Below are 17557 nucleotides of genomic sequence, written 5' to 3'. Positions count from 1 at the left end.
GATAAATTTGCTTATTGGTTTTTCTATTTCTGAAAAATAAGTTGTTGGGATTTTGATTGGTATTGCGTTGAATCTGTAAATCAATTTAGGTAGAATTGACATCTTAACTATATTTAGTCTTCCAATCCATGAACACGGTATGCCCTTCCATCTGTTTAGGTCTTCTGTGATTTCTTTTAGCAGTTTTTTGTAGTTTTCTTTGTATAGGTCTTTTGTCTCTTTAGTTAAATTTATTCCTAGGTATTTTATTCTTTTAGTTGCAATTGTAAATGGGATTCGTTTCTTGATTTCCCCCTCCGCTTGTTCATTGCTAGTGTATAGAAATGCTACAGATTTTTGAATGTTGATCTTATAACCTGCTACTTTGCTGTACTCATTTATTAGCTCTAGTAGTTTTGTTGTGGATTTTTCCGGGTTTTCGACGTATAGTATCATATCATCTGCAAACAGTGATAGTTTTACTTCTTCCTTTCCAATTTTGATGCCTTGTATTTCTTTTTCTTGTCTAATTGCTCTGGCTAGAACCTCCAACACAATGTTGAATAATAGTGGTGATAGTGGACATCCTTGTCTTGTTCCTGATCTTAGGGGGAACGTTTTCAATTTTTCCCCATTAAGGATGATATTAGCTGTGGGTTTTTCATATATTCCCTCTATCATTTTAAGGAAGTTCCCTTGTATTCCTATCCTTTGAAGTGTTTTCAACAGGAAAGGATGTTGAATCTTGTCAAATGCCTTCTCTGCATCAATTGAGATGATCATGTGATTTTTCTGCTTTAATTTGTTGATATGGTGTATTACATTAATTGATTTTCTTATGTTGAACCATCCTTGCATACCTGGGATGAATCCTACTTGGTCATGATGAATAATTCTTTTAATGTGTTGTTGGATACGATTTGCTAGAATTTTATTGAGGATTTTTGCATCAATATTCATTAGAGAGATCGGCCTGTAGTTTTCTTTTCTTGTAATATCTTTGCCTGGTTTTGGTATGAGGGTAATGTTGGCTTCATAGAATGAGTTAGGTAGTTTTCCCTCCACTTCGATTTTTTTGAAGAGTTTGAGGAGAGTTGGTACTAATTCTTTCTGGAATGTTTGATAGAATTCACATGTGAAGCCGTCTGGTCCTGGACTTTTCTTTTTAGGAAGCTTTTGAATGACTGCTTCGATTTCTTTACTTGTGATTGGTTTGTTGAGATCATCTATCTCTTCTTGAGCCAAAGTTGGTTGTTCATGTCTTTCCAGGAACCCGTCCATTTCCTCTAAATTGTTGTATTTATTAGCATAAAGTTGTTCATAGTATCCTGTTATTACCTCCTTTATTTCTGTGAGGTCAGTAGTTATGTCTCCTCTTCCATTTCTGATCTTATTTATTTGCATCCTCTCTCTTCTTCTTTTTGTCAATCTTGCTAAGGGCCCATCAATCTTATTGATTTTCTCATAGAACCAACTTCTGGCCTTATTGATTTTCTCTATTGTTTTCATGTTTTCAATTTCATTTATTTGTGCTCTAATCTTTGTTATTTCTTTCCTTTTGCTTGCTTTGGGGTTAGCTTGCTGTTCTTTCTCCAGTTCTTCCAAATGGATAGTTAATTCCTGAATTTTTGCCTTTTCTTCTTTTCTGATATAGGCATTTAGAGCAATAAATTTCCCTCTTAGCACTGCCTTTGCTGCATCCCATAAGTTTTGATATGTTGTGTTTTCATTTTCATTCGCCTCGAGGTATTTGCTAATTTCTCTAGCAATTTCTTCTTTGACCCACTCGTTGTTTAGGAGTGTGTTGTTGAGCCTCCACGTATTTGTGAATTTTCTGGCACTCTGCCTATTATTGATTTCCAACATCATTCCTTTATGGTCCGAGAAAGTGTTGTGTAAGATTTCAATCTTTTTAAATTTGTTAAGACTTGCTTTGTGACCCAGCATATGGTCTATTTTTGAGAATGATCCATGAGCACTTGAGAAAAAGGTGTATCCTGCTGTTGTGGGGTGTAATGTCCTATAAATGTCTATTAAGTCTAGTTCATTTATAGTAATATTCAGATTCTCTATTTCTTTGTTGATCTTCTGTCTAGATGTTCTGTCCCTTGATGAGAGTGGTGAGTTGAAGTCTCCAACTATTATAGTATATGAGTCTATTTCCCTTTTCAGTGTTTGCAGTGTATTCCTCACGTATTTTGGGGCATTCTGGTTCGGTGCGTAAATATTTATGATTGTTATGTCTTCTTGTTTAATTGTTCCTTTTATTAGTATATAGTGTCCTTCTTTGTCTCTTTTAACTGCTTTACATTTGAAGTCTAATTTGTTGGATATTAGTATAGCCACTCCTGCTCTTTTCTGGTTGTTATTTGCATGAAATATCTTTTCCCAACCTTTCACTTTCAACCTATGTTTATCTTTGGGTCTAAGATGTGTTTCCTGTAGACAGCATATAGAAGGATCCTGTTTTTTAATCCATTCTGCCAATCTATGTCTTTTGATTGGGGAATTCAGTCCATTGACATTTAGTGTTATTACTGTTTGGATAATATTTTCCTCTAACATTTTGCCTTTTGTATTATATATATCATATCTGATTTTCCTTCTTTCTACACTCTTTTCCATATCTCTCTCTTCTGTCTTTTTGTATCTGACTCTAATGCTCCCTTTAGTATTTCTTGCAGAGCTGGTCTCTTGGTCATGAATTCTTTCAGTGACTTTTTGTCTGAGAATGTTTTAATTTCTCCCTCATTTTTGAAGGATAATTTTGCTGGATATAGGAGTCTTGGTTGGCAGTTTTTCTCTTTTAGTATTTTAAATATATCATCCCACTGTCTTCTAGCTTCCATGGTTTCTGCTGAGAAATCTACACATAGTCTTATTGGGTTTCCCTTGTATGTGATGGATTGTTTTTCTCTTGCTTCTTTCAAGATCCTCTCTTTCTCATTGACCTCTGACATTCTAACTAGTAAGTGTCTTGGAGAATGCCTATTTGGGTCTAATCTCTTTGGGGTGCGCTGCACTTCTTGGATCTGTAATTTTAGGTCTTTCATAAGAGTTGGGAAATTTTCAGTGAAAATTTCTTCCATTAGTTTTTCTCCTCCTTTTCCCTTCTCTTCTCCTTCTGGGACACCCACAACACGTATATTTGTGCGGTTCATATTGTCCTTGAGTTCCCTGATACCCTGTTCAAATTTCTCCATTCTTTTCCCTATAGTTTCTGTTTCTTTTTGGAATTCAGATGTTCCATCCTCCAAATCACTAATTCTATCTTCTGTCTCTTTAAATCTATCATTGTAACTATCCATTATTTTTTCTATGTTTGCTACTTTATCCTTCACTTCCATAAGTTCTGCGATTTGTTTTTTCAGTTTTTCTATTTCTTCTTTATGTTCAGCCCATGTCCTCTTCATGTCCTCCCTCAATTTATCGATTTCATTTTTGAAGAGGTTTTCCATTTCTGTTCGTATATTCAGGATTAGTTGTCTCAGCTCTTGTGTCTCATTTGAGCTATTGGTTTGTTCCTTTGACTGGGCCATATTCTCAATCTTTTGAGCGTGGACAGTTATCTTCTGCTGCTGGCGTCTGGGCATTTATTCAGATTTCTCTTGGTGTTGGACCCAGCAAGGTTGTAAGATTTTTCTGTGAAATCTCTGGGATCTGTTTTTCTTATCTTGCCCAGTACGTGGCGCACGTGGCACACGTTTGTCTCAAGTGTTTGGAATGGGTCTCCCCCAGTCACTGATCTCCGTGGCCTGGGGATTTCGGATCCAAATCTCTCCGTTGGTTCAGGGGCCGCGCGTGGTGGGGGCGTCAGCTGCCGCGGCTTGAGGGGACCCTGTGGCTGGTTGCGGGCCGCAGCGGGCCTGGGGGATTCCCCACCGGACCAGGAAGCCTCCCGTGGGGGGGGGGGCTTCCGCGGCTTGGATAGCCCTCCTATCTGAGACTCGTATCCGCGGACTCGAAGCAGAGACTCGAAGCCGCCCGCAAAAGAGGGGTGCCGCCTGCCTCGGCTTGGGAAACTTGCTTCTCCAATACTCTCAGCTGGCCCGGAAAGGAGGGAGGGAGTAGCTCGGACCACCGCAGCTGCCGCTGATCGGGAAATCACGCGCCGCTCGGGGGGTCTCACCGCAGCTGAGTCTCGCAGTCAGTCTAGCCAGCCCAGACTTTGGATAGCCCTCTGATCCGGGACTCGTAGCCGCGGACTTAAAGCCGAGACTCGAAGCCGCCCGCAAAAGAAGGGCGCCGCCTGCCTCGGCTTGGGGAACTTACTTCTCCGATACTCTCAGCCGGCCCGGGAAGGAGGGAGGGATTAGCTCGGACCGCCGCAGCTGCGGCCGCTCGGGGGTCTCGCCGCAGCCAAGTCTCGCAATCAGACTTGCCAGCCCAGACTTTGGATAGCCCTCTGATCCGAGACTTGTAGTCGCGGACTCGAAGCCGCCCGCAAAAGTGTGGCGCCGGCCGCCTTGGCTGGGAAGCTTGTCTCTCCGAGTCTCTCAGCCAGCCCCGGAAGGAGGGAGGGATTAGCTCGGACCGCCGCAGCTGCGGCCGCTCGGGGGTCTCGCCGCAGCCAAGACTCGGAATCAGACTTGCCAGCCCAGACTTTGGATAGCCCTCTGATCTGAGACTTGTAGTCGCGGACTCGAAGCCGCCCGCAAAAGTGTGGCGCCGGCCGCCTTGGCTGGGAAGCTTGTCTCTCCGAGTCTCTCAGTCAGCCCCGGAAGGAGGGAGGGATTAGCTCGGACCGCCGCAGCTGTGGCTGCTCGGGAAATCGCCCGCCGCTCGGGGATCTCACTCACCGCAGCTGAGTTTCGCAGTCAGACTAGCCAGCCCAGACTTGGTTACGCTGTGTGTCCATTCCCTGCTGTAGCCCCGGGAGTTGTTTTGTACTGTTTCTGTTCACCTATTAGTTGATTTGGAGTCGGAGGAACTAAGACGCATGTACCTTACTAAGACGCCATCTTGGATCCCCCAAAAAGGGGTAGTTTTGATTTGATATTTGGCAAGGCTGTGTATGCCAATTCTTTGTCACTGCACACCATTGAAAATTGTCTAAAACTGAGGGTTCTGCTGATTCTACAACCAAATGAGGACACCGTAAGACAGAGTTTATTTTGGACATTATCCATGATGGCCAATAGATGGAGGGAACTGAAAGGTATAACACTGAGAAGAATGGTGAACTGAGATACATTCATATGATGGAATTTGGTGCAGCTACAAAAAGGAGGGATGTCAAAGGGTACACAATGAACTGAATAAACCTTGGGTATAATGTGTTCAGCAAAATATGCCAGAAACAAAAGAACAAATATGCTAAGGTCTTCTTGAGAAAATACTTATAATAAAATTGGAGCTTAGCTTGTAAACCCTTATGGCAGCCACACTTAGTCTGAAGTTGTAAGTGTATTTCTGGATTCTGAGACACTGAGCTATATGTGTATTAGCAGGTATTTCTCTGGAAGTTTGAGTAACTCTTTGACACCAGAAATGGAGTGCTGCAGCCCTGAAAGTTAGAATAGCTATGATCAATAACAGTCAAAGTAACTGAAAAAGAGATCAGGCTCCAATTAGAGATAAAAATGAAGCTAATCAGAATACAGGGAAAAAGATGATAGCATATGTACTCTAGAGCTTCACCTACAGCATAAGACCAAAGGCAAAGAGGTTTATTTCATCTAGAACCTAAATTTTCTGTAACACAGTCAAAATCAACCTGTCTGGATAGCTCATTTAAACAACTCAAACTCCTGGAGTCTAGAAAGGAAACAAGACCTTATAATTCTTGCAATGTATTACCCAGTGTGCTGGTTTGAAAGTATTATGTAGCCTAGAAAATCCATGTTTTAATTCTGATCCAATCTTGTGGGAGCAACCATTTTTTTAAATCCCTATTCAATAATGTAGGTTAGAATCTTTTGATTAATTTATCTCCATGGAGATGTGACATACTTTTGATTAGATAGAGAGGTGACTCCACCCATACCAGGTAGGTCTTGATTAGTTTACTGGAATTCTTTAAAAGAGGAAGCCTTTTGAGGAGAGAATGTAAGAGAGCCATGAGAGCCCATACCTTTGGAGAGGAAGAAGGAAAACACCCCTGGAGGAGCTTCATGAAGAGAAAGCTAGCAGATGTTGCCATGTTCACCATGTGCCTTTCCAGTTGAGAGAAACCCTGAACTTCATCGGCCTTTCTTGAGTGAAGGTAACATCTTGATGGTGCCTTAGATTGGACATTTCTATAGCCTTGTTTTAATTTGGACATTTCCACAGCTTCAGAACTGTAAATTTGCAACTTATTAAATTCCCCTTTTTAAAAGTCATCCCATTTCTGGTATCTCACATTCTGGCAGCTAGCAAACTAGAACACCTGGATACATCTCAAACAATGGTGGGCTGATAATTAAGAAGTATTGGTAGAGTCCCTTGAGGTCCCAAAGGAAAAAAATATATATGTATACATGGAACTATTAAACTTTCCCATCTGGAAAACCCCAGGTACCCTCTCAACCATCGGGGACTCCCAAGAAAATAAGCCAAGTCCTAGATTTTGAGGCTTGCCCTTACAAAACTTATTTCTGTAGGGGAGAAGCTAAGATTACCCATTATGAGACTTAAGATTTGCTTCCAAGAAACCTCTTTTGCTGCTCAGATGTGGCCTCTCTCTATCTAAGCCCAACTCTGAAAGGAAAATCATTACCTTCCCCTCTACGTGGGGTATGACATTGAGGGGTGAAAATCTCCCTGACAACAAAGGGTAAGACTCCCCAGGGATGAGTCTGGCTGAATGACAAGGCCTTCCAGACCAAAAGGGGGACAAGAAGTGTAATAAAATAAGGCATCTGTGGCCAAGAGAGCTCAAATATAGTCAAGAAGATATGCTGGAGGTAATTCTTATGCAAGCTTCAGTTAGTGCTAATTGCCATGGTTTGCTAACCCCCAACCAACATCATTCCTGTTGACTCTTAAGAACACCAAGGGCTCAAATCGAGACTCTATAAAGGTTTCATGTACTAGGTTTGCCTTCCTGGAACTTATAATTCTGGAGAGCTCCTAGGCCAGAAAAATCCGGAAATCCTGAGGGACCAGCCTCTCAAGATTGTCAATTAATTACATCCCCCTATCCTTTTTTGTTGACTTCCTTTCTCATTATGAAAAAATCAGAATGGGCATTGCTCAAAGATCTTTATAAATTGGGAGAAGGATCAAAGGAGAAGAGCAGTTAGAGAAATCAGGATTTAACAAATGAATATGACTGCTGAATCACTAGTATTATTCCTTCTAGTCTCCAGTGTTTTGGAGCACCTAGAAGGAAAAGTCTGAGGTGGTGGAATGTTAGCCCATGGCAAACTCTGGGATCTGTTCTGTAACTGTTCTTGAAGTGTGCTTTGAAAATTATTGCTTTTTTCTTTTTTTTGCTTTGTGTATATGTTATATTTTACAATATAAATGGTTTAAAAAGGAAATAGTGGTGAAAGCTATACATGTACTTATTGTTAAAATTGTCCAGTTAAAATGGTTAAAATGATTTTTAATCATGTATATTTGACCACAATTAAAAATTTAAAAATATACAAGGACTAGAGTAAATGCCCTAAAATATATCCCTCGGTTACTTCAAAGATGTGGGATATTTTGTATTTTTTTTTAGTTTTTAGTTTTCTAAGTATCTGTTACTTTTTAAAGTAGTTAAAAGCTTGATTTTAAAAATAAATAGCTAGTTACAATTTGTGCTTTAAACAAAATACTGTTTTTTTTTTACCTTTTTAACCTTGTATCATGTGATGTACTACTTTACCAAAAATAGAAAAAAAGTTTAAATGTAAAAAAGGATCCTAGACCTAAATAAAAATGCAAAATTATAAAACTTCTTGATGCAAACACAGAGAAAATCTAGGTGACCTTGGGTTTGTTTGTGAATTGTTAAATACAACTCTAATAGTATGATTAATGAAAGAAAAAAATTGGTAAGCTAGACTTTATTAAATTAAAAATTTCTCTCTGAAAGTTACTATTAAGAAAATAAAAAAACAAAGCTCAGACAAGGAGAAAATATTTGAAAACACACATCTGATAAAGGACTTTGTCCAAAATACACTTAGAACTCTTAAATCTCAATGATAAAGAAAGCAAACCACCCAAGTAAAAAAGTTCTTTTACCAAAGAAGATATACAGATGGGAAATAAGTATGAAAAGATGCTCAAATCATTCTTCATGAAGGAATTTCAAATTAAAACAATGAGGACCCTCTACATACTTATTAAAAGGGCTAAAATCCAAGAGTTAGCAGCTCCAGCTGCTGTGAGGACTTGGGGTAACAGGAGCTTCTACCTGCTGCTGGGGGATGAACACGGGCACCTCAGCAACCACAAGCACCCTCCCTTCCCAGATCTTGGTTTCTAATCCCCTTCTCCAATAAGAGGGGCCCGGGCTCCTCGGAGAGATGCTGATCCTAGGGCTGAGCCCAGGACGTCTTGTAATGCAGAAAGAAAGGAAGTGCTCCTAAAAAACCCACAGTGATGGGCTTGTCAAAAGGGTAGAGATCACTGAAAAAGCTCCGAATGCCTGCAGTATCGCAAAGTATAAAATAAATGTCCATGAGTCTACATGGATAGAAATGATGATTGAATAAATAAATAAATAAATAGGGAAGAAGAAGCAAGTCTGTCCTGGAGAAGAATTCCAAATAATCTAGTAGACTCTGCTCTCAAGAGCTGGAGCCTACCTCCCCCTTCAGTGTGGACTGCATTGAGCGACTTCCTTCCGAGGAGTGTGGAGGGAAAGGTGGGGGCGAATAACTTGGAGTGTTACTATTTTGTGGAGAAAGTGGTGAGTACTCTGCCTATGGCCTGCAGAGGGGCTGCTGGAAGCCAGGCAGGCAGCTGACACTTGGCTCACTGGCCTGCCCCGTGCCCCAGCCTGTCCCTGGCCCCCTGCAGCCCAGGACCCCATTGGCACCCAAGCTGGACAAGGAAAGAGAGCCCGCAGCCTCCCTGGGCTTTTGGGGAGGACAGAGGTGTTCTCCTGTCCCACAGGGATTCCCCACCCATGCTCTTTTTAAGAGTACACGAATGGTGCAGGGCATGAGTTTCTAGTTGAGAAAAATGCCTTTGCATGGAATTTGGTTTTCTTTCTTCCCTGGGAAGAGTGGCCATGGGAACACTTCTGGGTAGGATGGTGGCCAGGAGCAGGAGGGCCTGGTGGCAGGGCAGCCTTGTGGGCAGCTCTGGACAACTGGAAGGCCACTGTGCCACCCCCAGCATGGCCACCTTTTCAAAAACCCAAACAGTCCCCTCTTACTGGTGGGAAATTCCACATGCTCCTTTCCCACCTGGAAATCACACTTCAGTTCCATGTTTCCCTACTATATTTGTATGTGTGAAACTATTTTCACTTTTCTCTGCAATGAAAACATATATACAAAAAATTGCACATTCAAAAAATTCCTGCGGCCTTAACCGTCTAAGAGTTAAATGTGTTTTTCCAATTGCAATGTTGATCCAGTTATTATTGGCACACACTTGATCTAAACAGTCTATTATCGGTTTTATGAGCAACTATGGCACATCAGTAGGCGTGGGTGCTGGGGGTGCATTCCCCCAGCTGGGTTGGAGGTGGGTGGCCATAGGGTTTTGGTTTGCGAGGCTTCTCCCTTCCTGCCTGTCCCCTGTATAAGTGGTGGGACAGGGGATGGACTGAGGGTTCCCCTGGCATCACCAGGTAGGAGCGGTGGATGTGGGCAGGGAAGTGGAAGCTGGGTCTAATGGCAGCTGCCTCTTGAGGGAGGGTGGGCTGCAGGCTGGAGGTGCAAAGGGGACCAGGAAGGACCCCAGCCTGCCCCTTGGCTGAGACCCTGGTGGTAGCGTAGGGCGGGCAGCCTCGAGTCCTGCCCGGATAGTGCCCCAGGAAGAGCAGCTGGCTGCAGGAGGACAGGATGGTGAAGGAAGGTCTGAGTCTGAGGGTGTTCCACAAAGGTCACAGGTACATGTGTCTGTGCCCTGCCTGCCCCAAAGGGGTCAGCTCTTATCCCAGGTGCCCCCCTACCCTGTCCCCTCCTGGGGGTGAGGGGGTCTGGTGGCTCTCTTCCAGGCCCTGCTGCCCTTCGGCCCTAACCCTGGCCCTGTCTGGAACCCGGCACTGACCTGTTCCAAGGCCTCATCCCAGTGGGGGGGCAAGGCCCAGGAGGCATGTGTCTGCAGTGGGCACCACCCATACCCACAAGATGGACCTCTCCTCTCCCATCTAGGCTCCTGCCCCCAGGCCCTTTATGGACTCTATGGCTGAGCAACACCCCCACTGCCTGGGCAGGATGGTCCCCAGACTTCACGCTACCCAGTCACATGTCCTGGCTGGCTGCAGGGTCCCTCCTACCTGTCTCACAGGTGGGTCCTCCGAAGCCGGTCGGGCACTGGCAGCTGAAGCTGTTGGTACCGTGGGTGCAGGTGCCCCCATTCTGGCACGGTTGGGAAGCACATTCGTTCACGTCTGAGAAGGTGACCAGAACCTCGGTAAGGAAGCTGGGGTGAGGGCAGACTTGGGGGGCTCAGTGCAGCAGGCCCGGCCTTCTGGGGTCTTGTCCCCAGCTACCATGTTCACTGCAGAGCCTGCTGCACCAAGGTCCCACCATGGTGCCCCCCAGGTCTCCCACAGCCCCAGCCGAGCCACTTACCCAGATGACACCTCTTCCCCGTGAAACCCGAGAGGCAGGAGCACGTGTAGGAGGGGTTGCCTGTGACGCAGTCCTCCATGCACTCGCCACCATTGAGACAGGGCCGCAGGGTCTGGCACACGGAGGCTGCGGACATAGGCTGGGGCTGTCCCTCCCGCCTTGCAGGCCTGGGCAGGAGGGATGTGTAGCCAGTGCATCCCCCAACCCAATCCAATGCTGGTAGCAGCCCAGCATGGCTGCTGTGGCCATGGGGCTCCCACACTGTCACCCCCACGCCCCCAGAACTGCTGGGCCCCAGGGCACCTGCCCCATTCCTTCAAGCCTGCCCAAAGGGCTGGGGAGACACAGTTCCCACACATGTCCAGCCACGGAGAGGGGGCCGCAGCAGATGTGGGAGCAGGAGGGATCCCACGAGGTAAAACCGTAGGTGACGGGTGGGGGGGGGTAGGTGGGGCTCGGACCCTCCTTGGGACATCATGCTCTGCTTCCTGCTCTGCCAGGGAAGGGTCTAGAAACCCAGGCAAGCCTTGGCCTCCCCTCCTTGGTGTCCCTGGAGACTCCAAGTGTCTGCAGGAACCTGAAGGCCACACCACCCCAGGCTAGCCATGGGGGTCCCTGGCATTGGATGGCCAAGACCACCAAAGTATCCCAGGACATGGATAACCTGGCACTAGGAGTCCCCGGGGAGGCTTCTGTGGTCGTGGATGCCCCGTGCCCATCTCCACCCCTGGTTCCTGTGTTTCCATTCAGTGTGAGGGGCTTTGGCCACCCCCAAGGGTGTGGGGGCCTGCTTGCAGGAGACCAGCCTTTCTCAGGAGTTAGACTTCAGACACACCTCATCAACTTCACATATACCACTGATGTTTCCAGAAATAATGTGCACAGAGGCCCCCAGAGTGAGTACCGATAGTGTGGGTGGGTGGGACAGGAGCTGGCTGGGCAGTGCGGGGGCACACCACCCTTGGGAAGGGGTCGCCACAGGGAAGGAGTCGAGGTTCTGGGCTCAGTGGTCTGTGGTCAGCAGCTCGGGGCCGAATGGCTGAATTTGGTGCCACCCACCCCTCCAACCTAGAAGCGAGGTTGAGACACTTGTCAAGGCCACGCAGCCCACAAGGGGGGCAGGCGATCCAGCAGAGTCTGGGCTGAGTCCACAGGTGGGATGGGTGCCCCTCCCATGTGCTCCACCCTCTAAGCCCTTAAGTCAGATATCAGGGACCACCAGGACCCCAAGGCCTGGCTTGTGCAATGGCACCAGACTCCACCAAACACGAAGCTGACAGCAGGAGCAGGGGGGCTAGGCAGCAATGGAACCGGGCTCAGGAGATGGGCATGCTGCTCCAGCCCAGCCCATGGTGGGGGCTGGGTGTGGGAACCTGAGGGCATGACCTTTGGCCCCTCCCGGGGACCCTGGGTTCTTCCCATTGCAGCCTACCCTCTGCAGCTGATTCCCGCCCTGCCCAGGCCCTGGAGGATGGCGACCTCGGGGGCCACCGAGATTTGGGCCCCTCCCCCCGCTGACCCCCACTCACCCTGGGGGTCCTCTTACTTGTATTGCCGCAGCCCCCCACGCGCACCTGGGCATCATCGATTCGGAAGGCCCAGCGCCCGGGCACGCCCACATTGGTGGTAGTCTCCACCTCAGCCACGGCCGCTGTGCGCGAGCCCGGGATGCTGAAGTAGCGCTGCCCATCACCCGCGTTGAAGCCAGCCTGGGGGGCACACAGCGGGGCACCCCTGAGATCTACCTCCCAGGGGCCAGTTGGAGGAAATGGTGTGGGAAAGGATTCACAGCTCTAGGATGGCAGGGGGCTGCCTTGCCTCTGCCCCAGGTTCCTTCAGCCATGGGCAGTGTTGGCCACCCCCTGCCCGTCCACTCCTGGCTTCCAGGAGCACATGGGACCTGGGGACAGGAGCCATCCCAGTGGACCCAGGTATTTGGCACTGGTCACTGAAGCCTCCCACGTGCCTCAGGACAAAGGTGATGGCAATCCCAAATCCCAGCCCAGGTCAGCTAGGGACAGACTCTGTATTTGAACTACCCTGGGTCGTCTTGGGCCACAAAGAGGCCAGAGGCCACAACCAGACTGAGACCCTCAGTCAGGGACACTGCCTCTGCTCTGGCCACTCAAAGGGCCCTGTAGCCTGGGCCTAGGTCCCAGCTCTGGGCCTTGAGTCCTGCTCCTCCTCCCCTCACTACCCACCCCAACACACCCCACCCTCTCCACCGAAGTCTCTGCCTATACTGTGCCCCCCAAACCCCTCCAGGTGGCTGTCTCTGTCTCCCTTCCAGCAGCCTCTGCTCCAGGGGCAGCCCTCCCCCTCTGTGCCCTTCCCCACCCCTCCCCTCCCATCACTCTTCCTTGCCATTCCCCACCCTCTCCTGCCCCTGTTTCCTTTGCTTTGCAGCACCAGCCACTGAGGACATTTGGCACTAGGAGTCTGATTTTGGTGGCTGTCTCTCCTGATTGATGTGGCTGCAGGAGACACACACTGGATGCCCCACATGTGGACACCAGCCAGCTGCCCAGCCCTTGCGGGCTGTGGGGAGGGGTGGGACAGTCCCAGCCAGAATGGGCACTTGCAGGCCTGCAGGCTCATCTGTCCACTGCCCCATCTCACTTCCTCCACAGGTCAGTTTTCTGCTGGCCATGGTCCCCAGGCCACAGATCAGGATAGACCACAGGATGGTCAGTGTCCACAGCCACCAGCACCCGAGAAGATGACACCTTGAGGAAATCAGTCAAAGGGCACATCTGTCCAGGGCTGCTGTTACTATGGGTCCCTTGGGATCAGGGCCATGTAGGACCAAGTGGCCTGTGTGTCTGAGGCTGCTTTCGTGTGCTTGGCGGTGAGCAGCCTCGGGAAAGCATGGTGGCCCTGGATGCTCCACACCAGTCCTGTTCAGGGCGGGGACCCTGTCCGCCGGGAGCTGCCTGCCTGGTCCCTCAGCCCAATGGGCAGCCCTGGCAACATGCAGGGGAGCCCACGCCGAGCACCAGCCCCACACCCCTACCTGGGCCGCAATGCCCCCCAGGCCAGCGGCATTGCCCCCGCTGCTGGCGTGCATGCCCGTGGTCCACGCGATGGCCTCGTAGTTGAAGATGGTGAAGGAGAACTTGCCATCAGTGATGAGGACGATCTGGAACGTGTTGACCTGCAGTGAAGTGGAGGTTGAGGGGTGCCCTGTGTCCTGGTGCCAGGCCCTTCGGAGTCTGCATACCCTAAAGGGGCAGGGAGCTGCCCTCCCTCCTCCCCTGCTGTCCCCCAGACCAGGCATCACTGTGGCCTGGGTGAGTGAGGGAAGCCCCCCAAGAGAATGAGGGAGCACAAAGATGGAGTCCAGGGACAGGCACTGCCCATTCCTCAAGGGGTTCAAGCTCTACTAAATCCACAAAACTGCCTTGTAAACCTCAAATCCTATGGCCCAAGAAGAAAATCTGAACTCATATATAGCAATGAACTAGATGCTGCATCTGTGCAGCTAGAGCAGCACACAAATGACTTCACGAGCCACGGCTTCCATATGTTTCATGCTTTTAACATTGACCATTCATAATACACAAACAAACCAAAAATTGATGAGAGCAGAGTCCAAAGGGCACATGAGCTAACCTAAATCTGCAGCCTTATCTGCAGTAATTTGAGCATGAAAATAATTAAATACAGTAATGAATTGAAAAAAATTAAAAAGGGACCCAGGAATCCGTATTGATGGATGGATGGACAGACTGAAGGACTGCTGGATGGCTAGAGAAGAAAAGAAGGACCTTCCTTAGAATAGAATGTTGAGTGATAAATAAGGTAGGAAGGTAATGTTGGAATGTCACTGTTTTAGTTTGTTAAAGCTGCCAGAATGCAACAAAGATGGATCAGCTTTTTTAAATTTTTGGGTGCATGGTCCGGGAATCGAACCTGGATCTTCCACATGAAATGGATCAGCTTTTAATAAGGGACTTATGTAGTTAAAAATGTATAGTTCTTCAGAGGAAAGGCAGCCAGCTTTGAACTGATGCTCTCTGTTACATGGGAAGGCACACGGCAACGTGTGCTGGTCGTCTCTCCTGGCTTCTGGGTTCCAACAGCTTTCCCTGGGGAAATTCCTTTCTACATCCTCAAATGTCTGGGCTGAGCTGAGAGTGCTGAGATGAGGCTGCTGAGCTCTCTTCTGACTTTCCTCTTTTAAGCCTCCAGCTAATTAAATTAAAAGTCACTCATTGTGGAAGGCACTCCCTTAGTTGACTGCAAATGTAATCAGCTATAGATGAATTACACATACTGATGATTTAAGCCCACAGCAACAGAACAATGGGGCATCATCACCTGGCCAAGGTGACACTTGAACCTAACTGCCACATACACCATTTTGCAACCAATCATAATAGAGATTGGGCAAGAATTATCAATGGATGCTAAATATGGGGTGGGGGGGATGGATTATGGTGAGGAAGGGGATGTTTGCATGGTCTCAATTGTCTCCCCACCTGCTGCTCTTAGTTTCCAGGTGGGGCAAATAGTAACTATAAAATAGAAGCACCAACAGAAACAGAGGGCTCCAGATGTGATACGCTCAGACAGGATAAACATCACTTATGCCATATTCACACACAAAAATTAAAAACAGAACTGCCTTGTAATGAGGGAGCCAAACATGAAAAGGAAAGGTGGAAGGATAAAAAGAGGAACAAGGAAACTGATAAATACAATCTTGTAAGCCCTACATGAAGGCACAAAGCCAAAAACCTCAACTAGTCTTATTTCCTATAAATGCCCAACCCACCCAGAAAGCCAAATCTGAACACAGCTCACTTCCTTGCTCCTGAGCAATTACCTGCTCTCCTACTGAAGGACCCCCCTAAGGAAAGTGGAATTTCACATCAGCCCATCAGAACACCTCCCTGGCTTCTGCACCGGGTCTCTCTACTCCTTGGGGCAGACCCCTTCTGCTCTCCAATGGGGCACGTTACTGATGCATGAATTGCTCAGTAAAGCTGTGAGAGCCTAAATTATGAGAAGTCTTTTTTCTTTTCTTTTTTTTAAATCAAAACAGATTTTAATAGTTAGGCTTCATGGTTTTCATGGAATATGAGAATTCCATGAAACATTTCATGAAAATATTAGTGGGCAGTGTATATATAAGTGCTGTCCTTTCAGAGTGGGGCACAGGACAGGATTCTTTCATAAATGGCCTTGAGACAAAGAGGTAATTTTCTGAAAAACAATAGTCATAGGCCTGTTTTATGCCATACCTGAATATAAATCCCAAATTGGTATAAGGCATGAGACTGAAACTATAAAAACATGTAAAACTATGTATGTATAACTATAGAAGCAACTATAAAACCAAGAGGAAAATAGGTGAGTGTATATAGAATCTTGGGCCACCTCAACAAATCCAGGGCTGACCTGGTCACCTGCACCTCCTGAACTCCAAGGACAAGGATCACTGCCTCCCCATGTCCCCGCCAGATGGGGAACCAGGCACCCAAGCTTGGGTTGCTCCCATCTCACCCAGCAAGCCTCACCAGCCTGTGCCTGCTCTGAGCCGTTCCGTCCTCTCAGATCCAACACCCCACTTGGCCAGTCCGCTACCACCTGCCTTGGATAGTCTTGGAGTGAGCTGTCACCCTCAGGCTGTGCCCCCTGGACATGCCCCATGCGCCCTTTCCTGGCCTGGCCTGGTGATTCCACCATCCTTTCTGAGATCCTCACAGCCCCCACACAATAGAGGGTGCCTACTTTCTCCACTGCTGTCTCCCTAGCACCACTGAGAAGGTTCCCCAAAGTAGATGTTTATTACACAGGTGGAGGCACAGCTCAGTAAAGGCTGTCAGGCACCCTGGCCTTCCTCCCAGAGGCAGCTCTGCCTTGTACACCGTCGTGTGGTGCCCAGCACCGGCCTGGATGTGCCAGTGCCCAAGTAGGCAGCCCCCACCTCCCCCTAACCCCCGCCACCTCTGCAAGGCCACCAGCAAGACAAAACCTACTAAGCAGGCAAAGTGGGTAATTATTCTTGGGTTTACGTTCAGTTACGTTTAGAAGGAAGGGAAAAAACACGGAGCAAGAAATTTTCAGTTTAACCCTGGTAGCACAGAGCATTCTAAATGGGAACCCTTCCACTGCGCCCACCTCGGGGCATTTGGGGGTTCCTGGAGGCATGAGGTTTCGGCGGGCCGGGAGGCTCTGGCCTTGCCACCCTGGCCCTCAAGACCTCGGCCCCCAGTGCAGGGGCCCCCTTTCCAGCACAGCAGGGGACTCCGCCCGCACCCCGCTTACCCCCCACCCCCAACCCAGCCCCACGAGGCTGGAGGCCGTGGGAGGGGACACCCGGGGGCCCGCGGGCCTCCCTCCCGGGACTCACGGGGGAAGAAGCGCTGCCTCCAAAGAAGGTCACTTGGTGCCAGGTGGCGATGAAAACCCAGGTGGCAGAGAAGTCCGGGAGCGCGGGGAAGTAGCGCCTGACGTCGGCGGTAGCTCTGCGAAGCGTGGCGGGGTCGCGGGCCTCGCGGTAGTACACGTCGCCCGCCCTGCGGTTGTCCACGTCCGCCCAGAAAGCCGCTACCACGCAGCGGTCCTTGGCGATGGGGAAGGCGGCCGGCGTGAACTGCGAGACCTCCTTCAGGAAGGAGATGATCCCATTGTTGTTCACCTGTGGGGGGCAAAGCGCCAGAGGGCTGGGGACGCGAGGGGAGCCAGCGCTGCCCCTCACAACCGCACCCCCTCGTAGTGCCATCCCCGATCCCTGATCCCCAACCACAACCACAACCCCCAGCCCACACCCCCAGCTGCAACCCCAGGCGCCCCATCCCCAGCCGCACCCTCAGGCGCCCTCTGCCGGGGAGCTGGCCTTGGGGAGAGGTGCCCCTATAGCCTGACACACCGCCTCCCCTGATGGGAGGCCGCCGGGCCCT

At 48.6% G+C, this 17557-nt stretch overlaps 1 protein-coding gene across 12 annotated transcripts in view; it reads right to left on the bottom strand.

The window, feature by feature from the left end:
• SNED1 (sushi, nidogen and EGF like domains 1) overlaps window positions 1-17557 on the bottom strand; it is a 140246-nt gene that overhangs the window by 62960 nt on the left and 59729 nt on the right. For 10 of the 12 annotated variants that reach the window (XM_077153321.1, XM_077153322.1, XM_077153323.1 and 7 more), the window contains exons 2-6: window positions 17008-17295; window positions 13663-13803; window positions 12196-12358; window positions 10650-10775; window positions 10352-10465 (exon numbers count right to left, since the gene is read on the bottom strand). In XM_077153321.1, coding sequence (XP_077009436.1) covers window positions 10352-10465; window positions 10650-10775; window positions 12196-12358; window positions 13663-13803; window positions 17008-17295 — 832 coding nt within the window. Of the gene's footprint in view, window positions 1-10351; window positions 10466-10649; window positions 10776-12195; window positions 12359-13662; window positions 16562-17007; window positions 17296-17557 lie in introns of those variants that run through there. The other 2 variants (XM_077153331.1, XM_077153333.1) reach the window with 2 other exon arrangements.

Source organism: Tamandua tetradactyla, chromosome 3, assembly GCF_023851605.1.
Source record: "Tamandua tetradactyla isolate mTamTet1 chromosome 3, mTamTet1.pri, whole genome shotgun sequence".
Taxonomy (NCBI): Eukaryota; Metazoa; Chordata; class Mammalia; order Pilosa; family Myrmecophagidae; genus Tamandua; species Tamandua tetradactyla.
The sequence above is the reverse complement of the archived record's forward strand: the minus strand, read 5'-3'. Positions and strand labels throughout refer to the sequence as shown.